Source organism: Mytilus edulis, chromosome 8, assembly GCF_963676685.1.
Source record: "Mytilus edulis chromosome 8, xbMytEdul2.2, whole genome shotgun sequence".
NCBI lineage: Eukaryota > Metazoa > Mollusca > Bivalvia > Mytilida > Mytilidae > Mytilus > Mytilus edulis.
In genome coordinates this window covers 57,262,267-57,282,746 of record NC_092351.1, presented here as the reverse complement: position 1 = coordinate 57,282,746, position 20,480 = coordinate 57,262,267, and the positions used below count along the sequence as shown (strand labels likewise).

The 20,480-nt window shown below is 31.2% G+C and overlaps 1 protein-coding gene across 1 annotated transcript; it reads right to left on the bottom strand.

Annotated features, from left to right (window-relative positions):
• Positions 1-2,274: 2,274 nt before the first annotated feature.
• Positions 2,275-11,582, bottom strand: LOC139484208 (heat shock 70 kDa protein 4-like). The gene is made up of 6 exons (XM_071267942.1): positions 11,511-11,582; positions 9,914-10,039; positions 9,051-9,158; positions 7,891-8,010; positions 5,052-5,213; positions 2,275-3,918 (listed from the first exon to the last, which is right to left on the bottom strand). Exons 1-6 carry the CDS (start codon positions 11,580-11,582, stop codon positions 3,724-3,726), a joined length of 783 nt encoding a protein of 260 aa, XP_071124043.1. The 3' UTR covers positions 2,275-3,723.
• Between the last annotated feature and the right edge of the window lie 8,898 nt (positions 11,583-20,480).

Genomic DNA, 20,480 nt, shown 5'->3' with positions numbered 1-20,480 from the left:
TACAAATTGGTTTCTTTCTGTAAAATACATATATTTGAAAACAGATATGTATGTATAAAAGAAGATGTGGTATGATCAACTCTTCACAAATGACATACAAGTTTACAACAATGCATGGTTCAGTTATTCTATAAATGGTCACATGTTTATCATTTATGAAAAAATTATTACTGGACATATCATTTTCTTCTAGTTAATATCCTACTGTCTTGTATTTTTGTTTAATTTTCAATGTGTTGCTGTGTAAATTTTAAATATTAAACTTGTTAAGGTAGCACTACAGTCTAACAATGATTTTTTGAAGATATTTTTTTTATCACATAATTTTGAAGTTAGTACTATTCTGCACAGTATGTAAAAATCCCAAAGTCATAATCTTATTGCAACAGGGAGTAAATTGATAATTGACTTATGTAAATAAAAGCACATGGTAATTAATCTAAATATATAGGCATTTGGTAGGGGCTAATATGTCAATCATCTGTTGATGCCAGTGTCCTGCTGTTAATCCCTGACCACAAGAGAAATATTGTAGTCTTATCTCATTGTTTTGCAACAAAAATAATTTATATAACAGGAAAGTGAACAGAGAAAAAGAAAAAAATCTAAAGGGAAAAAATCTACCAAAAATAAAAATAAAATACCATGGAAAAGAGTGGGAAAGTATTAAAAGCCTCTGACTGCCGGTGTAAATTTATTCCCTGGGTCTTCTTCATTTGAATACAGTTTTATGCATTTTAACTAATTTTTAGTTTAAGAGTAATTTTTCAGTTCCATTAAATTAAAAAAAATCTGAGGAAAAGTGTATTTTCAAGAAGAGGATGGTCCAATTCTTTATCTTTTTATGAACATGTTTTTTATGCACACTTCTCTTAATGTTCTAGCTTATTTCAGACAAAGTTTATTTCTTTTTTAAAATTCAAATGAAAATTATTCTTATATATAGAGAGAATAATGATGTTAAACATTGCTTATATACAGCTGGTCAATCATGTTATTCTCTTATCTTAGACTGTCTGGAAAGAGGCGGAGCTTTGTCTATATTTAATTACTACTTTATAGATGTTGGTCAAATCTGTGACGTCAAACTCCCGCCAAATGCCAAGTTAGTGTTGGACAGTTCACATATAATGCAAAATTTACAGCATTAGAGCATCAAAGACACAAAGTGTGTGGTTCTAATGATATAGTAATGGTATCAGAACACTCCTGGAGTGTTCCCAGTGGAATTTGTGTATTTATATTGACTTTATAGAGGTGTTAAGGGGGAAATTCAGTTTTTAGGTCATTTCTCAGAAAAAAATTTCATGAGAATTGTAATGAAAAAATGAAAATAGAATCTTTATGGGTACCCCCTTTGGCCCGAATTTGATATAAATGATTAAAGGGTGTGTTTTCTACAATACCGTGTCCCAGTTTTTAGATAATATGCTTCTAAATGAATTTATAGGTCTCCAAAGATGAAAGGTGAAATGAGGTTTGGAACCCAGCAGTTAAATCAGATATATCTTCTTACTGGAGGCATATATCAAAAATCTAAGACATGGTTTTGTTGATTTTATATGGTTGATTAAAGGGATGAAAACAAATTTTTACTGCCATTTGACATGAATGTGCCATTTTGATCCAAGTTGGAAGACCACTTTTTTGGCAATTAATTAGCTATATTTTGAGATTAATCAAACCAAAAATAAATTTTTAAATAGATTAAGAAAGAGTTATATTTCAGCTTTAAAATGAGTTAAAAATTTTAACAATCCATCGAGTAGTTTTAGAGAAATTAATCTTTAAAGACTGTTGATTAAAGTCAGAAAATTCTGACTGTAGTGCTACCTTAATATGAGGAGTACAAATTTCCATAGGGAAACAAATAAGAGAGCTTACAGAAATAATACCAAACAACACCATTCTGTAGTTTAATAAACATAATTTGTAATCTACTGATGGTAATACTTTAAAAGCAACAAAAAAAAATGGTCTATAAATCAATGTGCTGTGTGAATTTTATGAAGTATAAAAAGAAAAGCCTTTTCTCACATGTAAACTTTTGAAAAAAAAGAATGAATATTTTAAAACTGTTTGTGTATTCTAACAATTGTTATTTTCGCAGTTAACATTTCAATACTCTAGGCCAAACCTATTCATGGGGGTTTGTTAATAGTCAGAATAAATAAAAGGGAATAATTCAATCTGTGCATTTCGAGAAATTCTTGGTAAAATGAAAAAATGCCTCACAAAAATCCCTTGGTTATAGCACTGCTAGTTGAGGAATAATTTATTTTTTTTATTTTTACAAACAGGACAATCAAAAGAAACTCAGCAGTCCTTATATTCCACCTTAATGACCGTGCTGGGCAGTGCAACTTTAATCCATTTTCAAATGCCTGAATTTGACTTTAAAATCTTTCTTTAGCTCCACCTCTGAATTTAATCGACATTGGAGTTTTTATCAAACATTCTTTTGAACTGGGGGTGACAGACCAAAGAGACCAAAGAGCAGAAAACAGTTTTGTATCTATTTTATATGTAAAAGTCGACCCTTGTGGACTTAATTTTTGAAATAGAGATTATATATAACTTATTTGTTTAAGGATAAACTGGATCCCTGCGATTACTTAAGCACTATATATATATACCTGCACATGATTTAAAACAAATAACTGAATGATAATGAAATGTATGATTGAAATTGAAGCAATGAAACAACTTACAGTAACATGGATAAAATTGTAAACGTCAATCACTGAATAACAGCATCAACAATGTAAAAAAAAAAGAATAAAGAATAAAGTTTTCATAATTGGACTGAATCCTAAAATCTCAGTTATATAACATAAAATGTATTTAGAGAACGAAGTTATAAAAATTATTGTAATATATATGCTTCAACAAAAATTTATGTTAAAGCATTTGATATATTGTAGTCAGAAGTTCAATTGCCACTTTTATTCTAAAAAAAAAAGTTTTAAAGTGGTGACACCTGGTGTGACCTTTTACAATGTCATTTTTTTTTTGTTTTGGTCTTTTGACCAGCATCTTTTGTTCTTGGTTTTTTGTATGTATCAAAATAAGCAGATTTCAGTTGCCAATAAATCTATGTACAAATTCTTTTTCAATTTCAACACAGTATTTTACCATAGTTACCATAACAACCATTCATAACACAAAAGCACTTACTTGCATTACACATATTAACAGTAACAATTAGCTCGCAGCTTTAATATTGTATAAATTATATTATCTTAAATGATATATTATACAAATGCAGTTACCAATGGAAAATGTGTGAATAAAACATACATACTGATTCGAAACACGATATCAGACTTTTCAACATATGTGTTAGTTTTATACATAACTGTTTCTTTATTAAGACAAAATTTACTTATATAATGTGCAAGAATGAAAGAATAAAAATTTATCAACAACATTCTGTTTCATTTTCACATCAACATCTAATCATGTTCATAAAATACATCGGAAAAAGAAGTTTAATGCTAGTTTCCTCTCCAATTTAAAATTGACTTATAGAAAAGAGATTTCAAACAAAATAATTTCTTTTTACAAAATAAAGTCTTTAGTGCCCTAAATTTTATCAAAAACGAAGTCAGCATGTCGTCTGCAAAATGAACAGTTCAAGATCTAAAACAACTATTTCTTCATTATCCGTGACCTCTCACTCCATTTCAATAAAAAAAAAAATTGTCCTATTAATGTACGTTATCAATCGATGTCCATTTCCGGTTTTACTTCTGTTTTCGGTGAATCTGCGGGTGTTTCTCCTGGTTTTGTTGAATCTGTTTCCATTTTCTCTCCATTATTTTCTCCTTCCTTCTTCACATCTTTTTTCTCTTCTTTTGGTGGTTCCACTTCAGGCTTGGGTTTGTTCATAATGGGATTGCACGTAGTATCTAATGACTAACATATTAAATAAGATTACAATAATTATCAACGTCAAGTGATTAAAATTTTCAATCCTTTAAAAATACTTTTGTTCCAAATTAGGCATTAGCTGTTAAAATCTAGTTCATCAATTTACCTAATTCATCAAATTATATTTGAAACATACAAGATCCTGGTAACATGTTTAACCCTGCCACTTTCTTTGTGTATGTGCCTGTCCCAAGTCAGGAACCTGTATTTCAGTGGTTGTCATTTAATGCTGTGTTACACATTTGTTTTTCGTCCATTTGTTTGGTTCATTAATTAGGCCAAATAGTTTTCTGGTTTGAATTATTTTATATTTGTGATTTTGGGACCTTTTATAGCTGACTGTGGTATTGGCTTTGCTATTTGTTGAATGCCATACTGTGACCTAAAGCGGTTATTTTTAGTGTCATTTGGTCTCTTGTAGAGAGTTGTCTCATTGGCAATCATACCACATCATCTTTTCTATATAAAACATTTATTCAAATTACAAAAATTACAAACAAAACAATTAACCATGCACGGTGGACTTATTATAATATCTAAGCATTTCCCGTGTATTTTAGAACAGGTGCCATCTAATTATCCATCCTGATGACCTCCGAAGACTGTTGATGGATAAATAAATCAATATAGACAAAAATATAATATGTATATATATATATAGACTAGTTGTGAAACAATTCACAGAAGAAGTTATGAACCGGAGTATTTTTGCTTGGTTTGATTTTAGATTCATTTTCTTGGTATTCCTGTTCAGTTCCGTTCCATATAAAACCAATCAAAATTCCAGTTAATACTTGTTTCAAATTAAAAACATCATAAAAAGAATGGCATGTATTTCAGCTATAATAAGTGAACACCAGGTTAACAAAAAAAAACAAAAACCCTAGAACAAAGGTAGTTTAATATTACACTACATGTATTGGGTTTAAGGTTATGTATTGATTATGAATGTAATCAAAATGTATCTTACCGCAACCCTTAAATAAGTTTCTTATCATTAGTTAAGTGTATCATTACAGCTCTAAATAGAGAGAATATTATGTACAATTTATAAATGATGATATTTCTAAGTCTGTAATATAATTAATGATAACACACCAATTTTAAAGTTGGCTCACCTGTTTTGTTGATCGAATTTGTTGTGCTAAAACATTTGGAGGATCATAACAACTTTGTTTTTGTGTGTCCATCAGTGCTTTGTTTTGCCATTGTTCTTTTTCTTCCAGACATTTAGAGACTTTTTCAATATCTTCTGCTGATAAGTGGGCGAACTTTTCATCCTGTAAATACAATATACAGCATAGTAATATCTTGATAACCTTCTTTTCATACATGTGGATTTCTTTTGTTTAACCTATCCCAAATGAGAAGCCCAGCCTTTCCCACTTCAGTATTTACCATTTTTTAAGCTATTCAATACAAATATTTATATTCTCCCATCTCAAATTTGAAAGTGACTCATTAAAAAAGGAAAATGAGAACAGAATTCCAATGACCCCCTGTGTTGCACATATGTTATTTGTCCAAGGCCATTTAACTGAATGAAAATGTGATGTCCCAATGCTTGTACAAGTTGCATACCAAATACCGTAAATTGGGAAATGTTGGCGTCGTGATATTTTGGCAGTTTTCTCTTGAAAGGGCTGTGTTTTATTTTGGTGTGTGTAATCGTGGTGCTTCGTCCAATGGACATGTTTGATTTTTGCCTTTATTTACATGTTATTTGATAAAATATCATCGAACTTCTCAAACAAGAAACACGACAAAGTTAACCTCATGAAGGAATCTGATACAGATTCAATGGCGGATCCAGAACTTTTCATAAGGGGGGGGGCTCATTCCAGTCATGCTTCATTGATTCCCTATATAATCAACCAAATTTTTCCATCGAAAAACGGGGGCACTGGATCTGACTATGCCGGATGCAATTACAAATAATTCCGTATATCGTGGTTCAAAGCTGAAAAAAGTGTCACATGTGTGAATAAAATTTCTTGCTGTGTTTTCTTACAGTTCTTCTACACAAAAGGCTCTCAAGATCCTCAATCGCTCACCTTGATTTTTTTTTGCATTTATCTTTAGTTTAAGTGTCCAATTTCATCGTATTTTTTTTTTTGTTTTTTTGTAGATTCAGCATATCAAAGAACCTTAAGAATTTATTTTTTGATGAAATCAAACAAAGTTTAATTTTAATTTTTTAGATCTTACTTTGCTGATTTTTTTTGTTTTTGTTTACAGTTTATCTTTATTATTAATAACATTCAAGATGATAACAAAAAACTGCAAAATTTCCTAAAAATTACCGATTTAGTGGCAGCAACTAAACAATGGGTTGTTAGATTTATCTGAAAACTTCAGGGCTGATAGAACTTGACCTAATGAACACTTTCATCCCATGTCAGATTGGCTATAAATCCTTTGGTTACGAGATAGAAGCCAAAAACTGCATTTTACCCCTTTGTTCTATTTTTAGCCATGGCGGCCATGTTTTTGAAGAAACAGAAAATAAAACACAAACTTTATTCTAGATATCCTAAGGATCATTCAGATTAAATTTGGTTTCGGTAGTTTTAGAGGAGAAGATTTTTTAAAGTTAGAAAACATGATAAACAAATGTGTAAAATTGTCCTAAAAGGGCAATAACTCTTAAAGGGGCCAGTTGACAATTTTGGTCATACAAAACTTATTTGTAGATCTTACTTTCCTGAACCTATTTGCTGTTTACAGCTTATCTTTGTCATTAATACTATTCAAGATAATAACCAAAAACTCCAAAATGTCCTTAAAATTACCAATTTAGTGGCAACAACCCAACAAAGGGTTATTTCAGGGCTGATAGAACTTAACCTTATGAACACTTTTATCCCATGTCATATTTGCTCTTACTGCTTTGGTTTTTGAAATATGAGCCAAAAACTGCATTTTACCCCGATGTTCTATTTTAGCTATGGCGGCTAGGTTTTTTGACGAAACATAAAATAAAACACAAACTTTATTCTAGACACCCTAAGGATCATTCAGCTTAAGTTTGGTTTGAATTGGTTCAGTAGTTTCAGAAGAGAAGATGTTTGAACTAGTTTACACCAGACGGACGACGACGGACGCCAAGTGATGGCTAAAGCTCACAGTTCCTTTGGAACGGTGAGCTAAAAAGAATGCAAAACAAAACATTGATCAACTTACTTGCTATGTTTGCTTGGTTGTTTGCCAACAATAGGAAGGCGGAGTTTCAGTCAGATTTTATATATACTGGGATTTGATTGGACAATAAGAATTGATATGAAATGAATTTAATGGTTATTGTCCAATCAAATTCCAGTAAATAGTAAACAAACATCCAACAAATATAGCAAGCAAGTTAATCAATGATTTGTTTGCATGCTTTTATAGAAGTGCTGTAACAATTTTAGAAAATTGACAATAAAGTAAGAATTAGAAAGTGTTGTCAAATTATACCAGTTACTTATTGGCAGATTTGACTATGTATAGAATTGTAGTAAAAATACGGAAGATATAATAGCATCAAATATTTTCCCATACAATTAACATTACGATATTGTGGTACCGGTATGCGATTTTGGCGTTTCAATTTTTTAGTGTTTGCCTTATTTTGGTGTGTTTAATTTTGGCACTTTCATTTGAGGCATCAAATAAACTAAAATAAAACTATAACCAAAATAACCCAATTTACGGTATCATTGATTTATCAGAAGAGGCTCCTCTTCAACTGACCTAGCCACAAATTGTTGACGCCACTGCCAACATCATTGAATTAAATTTTACATCGTAAAAGTTGATAGCAGGTGTAGGCTGTGATAGGGGTGAGCAATACCATGTGTTACTGATTCTATAGTTGTTTTGAAGACAAAGTGTAGAGTGAAGGACACAACAGTTGCTATAAACCCCTGCATCACAATCAAAGTAGAGGATATAATGACTTCAAGAACTATGCATTACCTTCTGACCACAGAGATCTAAAAATTTCCTGACATGTTGTATACCATGGCATAATTCATCAAATGCTGCAGGCCTCCACTGGAATTCATCATATCTGTCTTTTATTGGAATACCAATATTCTTAAAGTAATCAAATAGACAGATTTTTATAGTTTGTTCTTATATTGTACTGTTATACCACTTTCCCAGGTTAAGGGAGGGTTGGGATCCTGCTAACATGTTTAACCCCGCAATATTCTGTATGAAAATGAGTGTCCTAAGTCAGGACTGTGTAATTCGGTGGTTGTCGTTTGTTTATGTAATACATATTTGTTTTTCGTTCATTTTTTGTACATAACTAATAAGGCCATTAGTTTTCTCCTTTGAATTGTTTTACAATGTCATTTCATGACCTTTTATAGCTGACTATGCGGGTATGCTCATTGTTGAAGGCCGTACGGTGACCTATAGTTGTTTTTTGTGTCATTTTGGTTTCTTGTAGAGAGTTGTCTCATAGGCAATCATACCACATCTACTTTTTTTTATAGAAGCTATTAAAATACATGTCTAAATAAGATATCTTCTGTGATAGCAATCAAAATTCTTTCTAAATCTATACAGAAAATTACAGTTATCAACTGGCACAACAGTAAACATGTTTTCCCCCCAACACTGTAGACCTTAAGGAAACCTTGACTGGTTATTTTCATAACTTATATAAGTAGAGGTTTGCAACTACCTTGAAAAAGCAGACTTTAGACTGCTTACATGTTGAAGCATTTGACATCTAGCGGGGTGAATATCATCTTTCTAATTTATATTTTCAACATATTATATATATCAAACAAGAATGTGTCCCTAGTTCACGTATGCCCCAACGCCATTATCATTTTCTATGTTCAGTGGACCAAAACTTTAACCTGAAGCGAGACAAACCAACGAGCGGAGGAAGGAAAAGACAAACGGATGCACAGACCAATAAAAATCATGCCCATACATGTGGCATAAAAATTTAAGTATGTCATATTGTATGTAATTTACAAACAAATATAGCTATACATATATTTATACATTTGTATATCATGATATAAACTAGTGTAAACAAGGCCAGGATTAGGTATATGATGTTTTCTAACTCACAAATGTACTGATTTCAAATAAAACATAACAAATCAAAATACCTTTAACTGTGTAAGTTTGTCAAGGTAAATTTGTTTTTTCTGGTCATCTCCTTCTTCACACAGCCAGTCTTCAGTTTCTGATAATAATTTACTGAACTTTTCTCTGTTCTAAAATGGAAAACAAAATAAATATGATTTTCATGTGCAGTATTTTAAAACATATTGTAATGTAACAGTTGTAAATGGTCATGGTTAATCAAGTGTTATATATATTCCTTTTTTATCAGTGACAACCCAATAGAAATATAGAAGTTGATATTCTCTATTATAAAAAATAAAGGCGGAGAGAGTATTGTAGGTGTTATATTGAGATGACAATTTGTTTCTATACAGTTATACTTTCGATAAGGTCGTTACCATGTTATATTGTCCTCAGTCAATATGTCTCTCAAGGTCGATAAAACATCATACTGACCTCAAGCAAATATTTCATGAACTATTTAAAATTGTGAAATTTTATAATGACTTCCAAAAGCTACACACGACATTGGCGTGCAAACTGCGTGAATACACATTTACATGAGATAAAGTTTAAACGAATCACAAATCCGTTAGAAACATATGATTGATAACATCCTTGTATTTAAGCTTCCCTATTGTGTTTGATATTTTCAGAACCATAGATAATCGTTTATTAGACATACTGTAAACCAATTTTCTAATTTTTGGTAATTTTCTTTTATTTCATGTTTTACCCGTACTAATCAACTTGGCATATTCAAATATAAGAGAGTCACATAACTAAATCACCTGGAAAATATTTTTTTCATAATATCATGAGTAACTAAAATTTGGAAAGCTAACATAATAGTTGCATTTTAAGTTGACCATATAGTTTGTCAGTAAATATGCATGCTACTTACTGCTTCTCTAACAAAAGGTTCATAGGCCCCAGACAGTTTATCTTTCATGTCATATACATATTCCTCTACAGCATTCTTAGCATCAGCTCGCTCTTTCTCAAACCTATTTTGCATAGTTATCTGATTCTGTCATCGATGAAAATAAAAGAAAGACTTAGTAAAAAAGTTTAACGAACTCTTTTCTCCAACATAAATGGAAACAAATGACCACTTTTTTCGAAAATCAGGTTTTTCGTATTCTTATGTTTCGATTAATTTCCATATACATTTTTATTCTCATTGGAAATGTAACAGACAAGACTGAAGGCCCTGTCCTGTTGACAAGAGAAACCACAGTTTCGATTCATTTACAAATGCCTTCTAAGTTCAAAATTTCAATTAACTTTTTATTGAACTTAACAACAGTTTTGATAACAGAAGATTATCAATCCAAATAAACAGTACCGTACAAGAAATAATGACAATACAATACATAGAGACACAAGTATAAGTGTTTTGTAGTAATGTTGATTTCCCCCTAAAGTACTCTCATTTCGGAAAGTTAAACACATCAAATGTGCTTTCGCATAATAAATTATGATCAGAAGAAGATTTAAGAGGGTTAATTTAGGGTTTACAGGAAAGCAAATAATGTGCCAATACTACATTAAAATTTAAACCAAAAAATAAAGAATGAAGAAAAAACCTTTTCAAGAAATGTTCAGGTCCTAACTGAAAAACGTCTGGCTTTGTTTTCAGTTGTAGCTAAAAAAGAAAATACATTAGTATTCCTTCACATTGAAGATACACAAAATGATATAAAAATCATCCCCTTCCGGACTGCATCTTTTAAATATGACGTACATAAAAGTCATGATAAGAGAAACTAAAAGATTATTTGAAAGCACTGTTATAACTCATCTATTTAAAAACCAGTTGATATACTTAAAACATTAGTTTTTCAAGTTGATATCTAGTTCTTACGCCAATTAAGAGGCAAATTAATAAGACGGTATTGCAAAATACCCTTACCTGTAATCTTCGATTTTAATCTCTCAACTGATTCAATTCAAAGCAAGAATATTCAATACAATGAAAAAATTAAAGCATTATTAACCTTTATCATATCTAAAAATAACTCAAAAGTAGTTAACAGATATTCACATAGCATTTATCATTAACGATTAAACAAAACAAGACTAGTCTTTTAACCAAGGATATCGCATTACTCCAAATGGAGCGAGAAACTGCGCGAAAATAGACAAGGTAGGCGTCTATTGCTATGTATTCATCACTCGACACTTGGTTAGGTTCTAAACCTAAAAATGTAAGATTACGTCTACTCAAAACCAAGAACAGTTTATCAAATATGTTATAACCTGCCACAAGTTCAAAACGAGATTCAATGAACACATCCTTTTTGACTACACACTTTCCGGTTTCTCGGGTTTGATGGATGATTTTAAGTTAATAGAAAAATCCTTGTGGGCTGTAGATTTTCTCTGAAATTTTGAACTATTTTGAGTTGCTATGATTAATCAGTTGAAAATAGCAACGTTTTTTTATCTAAAGTGTTACAGAGTATATTTTAAGAAATGTTTAGAGCACATAACCTTACCTTTGACCTTTGGTTTCCCCTTCTCAACTCATCCATTTCACATAGAGCTTCGCTAAAATATGTATCTGCCATGTCTCTCATGAGGAAGTCCTGTACGGGAAAGTTCACAAATAAATAAAGCGACCAAAACAATACATCTCTTAACTAATATACTTGCTATTGGTCAGTTTGATTTTGCTTTTTTAAGGAAGCAAATCTAGGTTAATCTTTGGTATTTCAAAGTCCATTATTTTTTTTATTTTGGGTGTCTATAACCTGAGGTTACATGGTTATTAAAGCTTGTACACAGGTAAAATTTCATTAGTTTAAATCCAGTCATGGTTATACGTGTATTTTGTTTCTATCGTATTGGACAGGATAAAACTTTACTCAAGCCAAGTATTTGGTTATTTGAATCAATGATAAGTTCTGCATATTTTCTTTGATAAGTGCAAATTCAACAAAGACTAATTGGGGAATATCAATGGTGGTATTACACCTTTACTGGACAATCTTGTTGTTTACAGTTTATCCCTATCTATAATGATATTGATTTTAATACCCAAAAACTGCAACATTTTCTTAAAATTACCAATTCAGGGGCAGCAACCCAACAACAGCGTGTCTGATTCGTCTGAAAACAATTCAAGGGCAGATAGATCTTGACCTGATGAACAGGTTTATTCCCATTTTAGTAATCCTCTAAATTCTTTTGATTTCAGAGACATAAGCCAAAATCTACATTTTACCCCTATGTTTTATTTTTTATCCTTGATGAGGTCATTGGATAATTTTTTAACTAGATACTCTACGGTTGAGTAAAGCCAATTTTGGTTCAATTTATCCAAGTAGTTTCAAAGGTTTTTGTAAAAGTTAACGAACGACGACGGACAGTGGATGCTAAATGATGAGAAAAGCTCACTTGACCCTCTGGGTCATGTGAGCTAAAAAAAGGAGAACGATGTCATCATGATTGACAGTGTTAACAACGGATGTCAAGTTGGTTCAATATTCAACATTCATCATTCAACATTCAAATTTTTTTTTTTTTTTCTTGTATCCATTTTCAACATTCAACATTCGATTTCAACATTCAACATTCGATTTCAACATTCAACTTTCAACATTCAAATTTTTTTAATTTTTTTTTTTCTTGTATCCATTTTCAACATTCAACTTTCGATTTCAACATGCAACATTCGATTTCAACATTCAACATTCGATTTCAATATTCAACATTCATTTCTTTTATTTTATTTTTTTTGTATCCATTTTCAACATTCAACATTCAAGGATTTACATATAGGATCATATAGGAACAATATCAAAAGACATATGTAGGATAAAGGAAAAAAAACGTGTAATCCTAATAGTCAAGTGTATGACTATGGTTAGTTTAAACATATTTATTTATAGTGGATTGTAATTTTCTCCCCGTAACGGGGATCGAACCAGGAACCTTTTGAGTTTGTAGTCCGATGCACTAACCTATGTGGCTATTGTATAATGGGTATAAATGGTCCGGTTCCGAGTTGAAATCCCTCCAGCTTCTTTCAAGATGAAGAACAGGAATAAAAGCCCTGCTCGTTGATAATTTGTATTTTGTCTATGTATTGATTGCAACTTTGTCCCGTGTACATTTAGTCCGCATCTCTTTATTTTCTATTTAGGACCTGAACACCGCTAAATGCAAGTTTAACCCTCAAATGATGTTAAAATCGGCGCAAATGCAAAACGACGTAAAGGTCATGTGCTTTTTCTTTTTAATTATCTGTTGCCGGAGGATTTGGATTTCTAGCTTTAATGTAACCCACGTTAGCTTTTTAACTTGTATTTACAGCAATGAAAGACAGTTTAGTGTTCTGTAATATGCCGTAACAGTTTAATTTTCCATGAAAAAAGGACATGTTTTTCAATATCCGGTAGCATCGTAACTTTTCAAAAACAATTTCGAACAATATCTGGACATCGGTGGGCATGTACAAGTGCCAAACCATACATGACCATTCTTTGGTCTTCGTAGATCTATTCCAACTTATTAAGGCTACGCCAAGTAAAACATGATCTCTTAAAACATTGAATATTGAAGCCATAGTCCAACCTTTCCACGTCAGTTTTAATCTAACGTCGTACTTACAGTACATGATATATAAGGCATGGAGATGTTATTTTAACAGATCAGCTAAATTATCTATAGTAAAGGATCCTACAAATTAATGTAAGATACAGTCACAGAAAATAATTATATAAGTACATATATATAATATATAACAAAACATTTTCATATTTTTAATTTATGTTCTAAAAATAATAAATTTTTAAGTACACAGTGAAGAAATAAGTGGATAACAAGCGATTATGAATGTTATTTTACACTCGATGATTTCCGCGTATTTACAGATTATAGATCGGCTACAAGTTCAACACGAAAGTTACGTAATGGAAAGCTCTCTCGCATCAATACACCGGAATGACTTCACGGTCATCCGCTGTAAAAAGGACAAAAAAGCACAGATCGGAGTGTAATAGCAGTTACTGACAGCTAGTTCAAAGCCAATAAAAACTAATACAAAAATCATGTATCTAAGACCAAAATGTCAATCAGTGCAAATCCAACATCCAATGGATTTAGTGTAAAGACGTTATTAACAATAAGAGAAAAACACGACCTTGTGCAATGCTAAAGCATAGGTAACAACAGATTGTAGTACCTTGATGTGTAAAACAATAATATTTAATATGGTTTTAAGTTACTGATAACAAAATTACTATTTATATCAATGAGAACAATATTCAAAAATATTTTTACAGTGTTTGATTGGTATTGAAAGGACTGCTAAGTTTGCTGCCCTGGTCGTTTTTAATTTACATGCATACAATTTCTTTTACATTATTATTGATAAATACTATATTGCAGAAGTAATGGCAATAGATCTTTAAGTGAAAGATATTGTTTGTGACCTTAGGGAAATTTATTTGGATATGCCGATTATGGTCTCATTGAGATTAACCAGACCTTCATTCAATTTCAGCACATTTTTTACGTTCCATTTATGGACTTTATGCTGTTCGTTCTGTGCGTCCGTTCGTTCTTCCGTTCATCCGTCTGTCCCGCTTCAGGTTAAAGTTTTTTGGTAAAGGTAGATTTTGATGAAGTTGCAGTCTAATTAATTTGAAACACAGTACACATATTCCATATTACAAATTGTGACTTGGATGGAGAGTTGTCTCATTGGCACTCATACCACATCTTATTATATCTATATAATCTTTTGATCGGTTTAATTGGGGTCTTGAGCTGGCATGTCAGTTACTGCTAGTAGTTTAATTTATGAATCAGTTGCTAGCTGACTAGCTATAGTTGTATAGTTGTATAGTGGGAGGGTTGAGATCTCACAAAGCATGTTTAACCCCGCCGCATTTTTGCGCCTGTCCCAAGTCAGGAGACTCTGGCCTTTGTTAGTTATTTTATGTTTTTTTTTATTTTAGTTTACTGTAAGTCCATATTCACTTAAGTAGTACATATTTTTATTTAGAGACCGGCTGAAGCCCGCCTCTGGTTGCGGGATTTTCTCGTTGTGTTGAAGACCCATTGGTGGCCTTCGGTTGTTTTCTGTTTTCTGCTCTTTGGTTTGGCTGTTGTCTCTTTGCCACATTCTTTATTTCCATTCTCAATTGTATTGATTGAATAATTGATTAGTTAATTGATTAATTGGTTCATTGATTGATTGATTGATTGATTGATTGATTGATTGATTGATTGATTGATTGATTGATTGATTGATTGATTGATTGATTGATTGATTGATTGATTGATTGATTGATTGTGGGGTTTGCTCATTGTACTACAAACCAAAGTCATGATCATTTGAGAATCCTTTATTTGTATTGCAGTCTAAATTTCACCAATGAAAATCTACATTAACTTTTGCCTTAGTATTAAATTACTTTGTAAACTCTATAATGACCGTCGGATAACTATAAGACACGCAAGAATGTGAAATATGAAAACTTATTTGGCCTTCAATGTCTCAACCTTTTTTAATGTATGTAACTTCTTTTGTCAGTTACATTTCGATTTTGACATTGTTTTTACAAACTACCATTACAGATTTCATTACTTTCCAAACATTTACTTAACTTTCCAAACATTTACTGGAGCCCAATAATTTGGCAAGGTGTTGCAACATGTAATGTAAAGACGTTACAGACGATTCAGTGAGTGTGTAAGCAAAGGTGGTATCCTTGGTTAGATTGCTTGCTAGCTGTATGGTGAAGTCATTATTAGGTTAGATAAACTATCCTCCTTTAAGAGCAGACTGGTCCGACATATAACCAATCAAACTGTCTGTAGGACTAGGTTACTTCCACAGAAGGGTAGTATACCTTACCTAAAAATGACTTCACGGTTTAACAAGAAAGGTAACCAATGATATTACCTTTGTCTACACACTCAATACAATCGGCTGTAATGCAAATGCGGAGTTTGTGAGACTAGGCTCAAGCAGTCCGTCGTTAGCATCCAGCTTTCAAATATATATACTCAAACATACTTCAAATGTTTTATTAATAAATAACCACTATATCACCAGTTTTCAATATATAGTTAAGCAGTCAAATACAATATTTAATGATTTTTTTTAAATTTCATTTATGGTTCGTTAGTTGTATAAAGGCAATAGAAATCGCTTTCAATATATTATACAGTGTGTAGCACGCTTTACATTTTAAAAAGTCAACAATTTTGTGTGTTTATAGAATCGTAAATAGTTATGATTATTTTTAAATGATGGCAAATTGCTCTATTGTGTGAAATATATAGCTTCCATATTATCCGCATCCTATGAAATAGTTCATGAACAGTAATAATTGCTCTGCATTAGAAGAAAAGAAAGTTTTTTTACCACATAAAACTGATTTTACAAAACATTCTACCTCGGAACTAGTGGATTTCGCTTAATTATGATTAGACTAAAGGTTTATTTTTTGTATTCAAAGTATGGTGGGCAAGGAATTATTTATTAGCTTTAAAAAATTAATCCTAGCTATACCCAAACTTGTAATTTTGATCAAGTATGCCCTATATCTATAGCTTACGTTTTCGCCTAGTGCAGATAAAAGTATTGCCGCTGAATTGTTCTTATTAACTATCCGGTAAGGGTTGGGTTGGGTATCCGACCTCAACTTGAGACCTACTTTGGATTTTTCTACTGTAAACCTCTGCTGTCATGCTTCCCTTTGCACCTAGTGAGGAAATTTTTTATAAAATTTTCGGTAAGGGTTGGGTTAAGTGTCCGACCCCGACTTTGGACCTATCTTTTAAAAATAAAATAAGCCGAACAGCAACCTTGATCATGTTGATTATTTTCTCCAGTAGACATCAGCTAGCCTACCAAGCTCCCCTTTACACATTGTGCGGACAAAAGTATTGCCGTTGAAATGTGTTTTATAATCTTTTCGGTAATGGTAGGGTAGGGTGGTTAGCTTAAGTCCACATGAAAAAAAAAGTGGACTCCAATGTGGTTTTATGGAGAACAATTACCCGCAAATCTATGGTAGTTTGCAAAAAATAATAGTATTTTTTTTTATAATGTGATATGTAATATGTTGGCAAATAATGAAAGCTCGTATCTTAATTAATAGCCATCGAAATAAAGAGAAACCGTATGATAACCAATGCAAATCTCCCAGAGACAAACTAAACATTGATTAAGGCAACTAGTATGATGGTCTGGATTCAGGGTTCTTAATTTCTGTATTCTTTGATATTTTAGGCAATTTTTCTCTATTCTTTATACTTTTTGCCAATTTTTCTCTTCTCTTTATATTTTAACACCATTATTCTAGCTTTAAAAATTTTTATTTATTTCTTGGTCCATTGTCTCTATTATTTATATTTTTTGTCAACTATTCTCAATTACATAATTCCCCATCAACGCCCTCTAGTTCAGGTCACCATATATATAGACTTCACAAATAAGCAAAACTAAAACCCTATAGGCTCCGAATGCCAAAATAATTGAATGCTTGTCCAGGTTTGAATTGTGAAATTGCGGAAATTTGTTTTTTAATCAATCTATCAAGCAAAACACATTTAATATCGTCCTCGATGTTCACGGTACTGAAAATACTGGCAGGTGATGGACGTTGGTCATCAATTCTAATAATCTTAGATCGACCTTTCTAAACTTAAAAGTAAAGTTCACGCACCCGTGTTCAGATTGTTTAAGACTTTTTCATCCGTCGACATTATCTTAGATCAAAATAATATTGTTCTGACAACCGCTGTGCATGTATACTTTAACGACCAGGCTAGTTTTCTTGTCAGTTTTAAAAAGTAATTACCTCCCTTATAAGTATCATGTTGTAACAAATCTATGTATTTGTACCATTTTTATGTATCGTAATATTATATTGTACAATTTAAATTTGTGATTCGTTTAATATTTAAATATGATAATTCATTCCTTATCAAAGGTATAAACAAGGTAATTTGAAAATCTTTGATTACTTTATCACCGTATTTCAATTCAGAAGTCATGCGGTTTATTTTGTATAAATTATGTTGAATTAACACAGGAGTGTTTATATTGCCCCCCTACATTGGCACTATTTTCAATGACTGTGAAACAAGAAAGGAAAACATATTACATTATGTATCTAAAAATAAATAAATTAAATACAAAACTCTTCTTTAGTAATATCGAAAACGAAAAACGGAAACACTTTTGTTTTTCATATTGAAAAATCAAAAACGTACAATGAAAACATTCTCGTTTTTGTTTTTTTGTTTTTGATAATTCAAAATGAAAAACGAATGGACTCAAATATACACGGATATCACATGTTGAATGTTGAAAGTTGAAAATCAAATGTTGAAAACGAATGTTGAATGTTGAATGTTGAAAGTTGAAAATCAAATGTTGAAAACGAATGTTGAATGTTGAAAGTTGAAAATCAAATGTTGAAAACGAATGTTGAATGTTGAAAACGAATGTTGAATATTGAAAACGAATGTTGAATGTTGAAAATGAATTTTGAAAGTTGAGAAAACTAATGTTGAAAACGAATGTTGAATGTTGAAAACGAATGTTGAATTTTGAAAACGAGTGTTGAAGGTTGAAAATCGAATGTTGAAAACGAATGCTGAATGTTGAAAACGAATGTTGAATGTTGAAAACGAATGTTGAATGTTGAAAACGAATGTTAAAAGTTGAAAACGAATGTTGAAAGTTGAAAATCGAATGTTGAAAACGAATGTTGAATGTTGAAAACGAATGTTGAATGTTGAAAACGAATGTTGAAAGTTGAAAATCGAAAGTTGAAAACGAATGTTGAATGTTGAAAACGAATGTTTAAAGTTGAAAACCGAATGTTGAAAGTTGAAAATCGAATGTTGAAAACGAATGTTGAATGTTGAAAACGAATGTTGAATGTTGAAAACGAATGTTGAATGTTGAAAACGAATGTTGAAAGTTGAAAACGAATGTTGAAAGTTGAAAATCGAATGTTGAAAACGAATGTTGAATGTTGAAAACGAATGTCGAAAATTGAAAATCGAATGTTGAATGTTGAAAACGAATGTTGAATTTTGAAAACGAGTGTTGAAGGTTGAAAATCGAATGTTGAAAACGAATGCTGAATGTTGAAAACGAATGTTGAATGTTGAAAACGAATGTTGAATGTTGAAAATGAATGTTGAAAGTTGAAAAAACTAATGTTGAAAACGAATGTTGAATGTTGAAAACGAATGTTGAATTTTGAAAACGAGTGTTGAAGGTTGAAAATCGAATGTTGAAAACCAATGTTGAATGTTGAAAACGAATGTTGAATGTTGAAAACGAATGTTGAAAGTTGAAAATCGAATGTTGAAAACGAATGTTGAATGTTGAAAACGAATGTTGAATTTTGAAAACGAATGTTGAATGTTGAAAACGAATGTTGAAAGTTGAAAATCGAAAACCGAGTGTTGAAAACGAAGGTTGAATGTTGAAAACGAATAATGAATGTTGAAAACGAATGTTGAAAGTTGAAAACGAATGTTGAAAGTTGAAAATCGAATGTTGAAAACGAATGTTGAAAGTTGAAAATCGAATGTTGAAAACGAATGTTGAATGTTGAAAACGAATGTTGAATGTTGAAAACAAATGTTGAAAGTTGAAAATCGAAAGTTGAAAACGAATGTTGAATGTTGAAAACGAATGTTTAAAGTTGAAAACCGAATGTTGAAAACGAATGTTGAATGTTGAAAACGAATGTTGAATGTTGAAAACGAATGTTAAAAGTTGAAAACGAATGTTGAAAGTTGAAAATCGAATGTTGAAAACGAATGTTGAATGTTGAAAACGAATGTTGAATGTTGAAAACGAATGTTGAATGTTGAAAACGAATGTTGAAAGTTGAAAATCGAAAGTTGAAAACGAATGTTGAATGTTGAAAACGAATGTTTAAAGTTGAAAACCGAATGTTGAAAACGAATGTTGAATGTTGAAAACGAATGTTGAATGTTGAAAACGAATGTTGAAAGTTGAAAACGAATGTTGAAAGTTGAAAATCGAATGTTGAAAACGAATGTTGAATGTTGAAAACGAATGTCGAAAATTGAAAATCGAATGTTGAATGTTGAAAATGAATGTTGAATGTTGAAAACGAATGTTGAATGTTGAAAACAAATGTTGAATGTTAAAAACGAATGTTGAAAGTTGAATACCGAATGTTGAAAACAAATGTTGAATGTTGATATCCAATGTTGAATATTGAAAATGGAAACGAGAAAAAAAAAATTTGAATGTTGAATGTTGAATATTGAAATCGAATGTTGAATGTTGAAATCAAATGTTGCATGTTGAAAATGGATACAAGAAAAAAAAATTGAATGTTGAATGTTGAATATTGAAATCGAATGTTGACTGTTGAAAATGGAAACAAGAAAAAAAAAAAGAAAAAAAAATTTGAATGTTGAATGTTGAATGTTGAATATTAAACCAACTT

Coding starts and splice junctions, on each gene's coding strand:
- LOC139484208 (XM_071267942.1), bottom strand. CDS start 11,582: ATGGCAGATACATATTTTAGCGAAGCTCTATGTGAAATGGATGAGTTG. Junction 9,159..9,913: donor AACCTTTTGTTAGAGAAGCA/GTAAGTAGCATG, acceptor TTTCCATTTTAG/AACAGAGAAAAGTTCAGTAA. Junction 3,919..5,051: donor AAATTCGATCAACAAAACAG/GTGAGCCAACTT, acceptor TTAATATGTTAG/TCATTAGATACTACGTGCAA.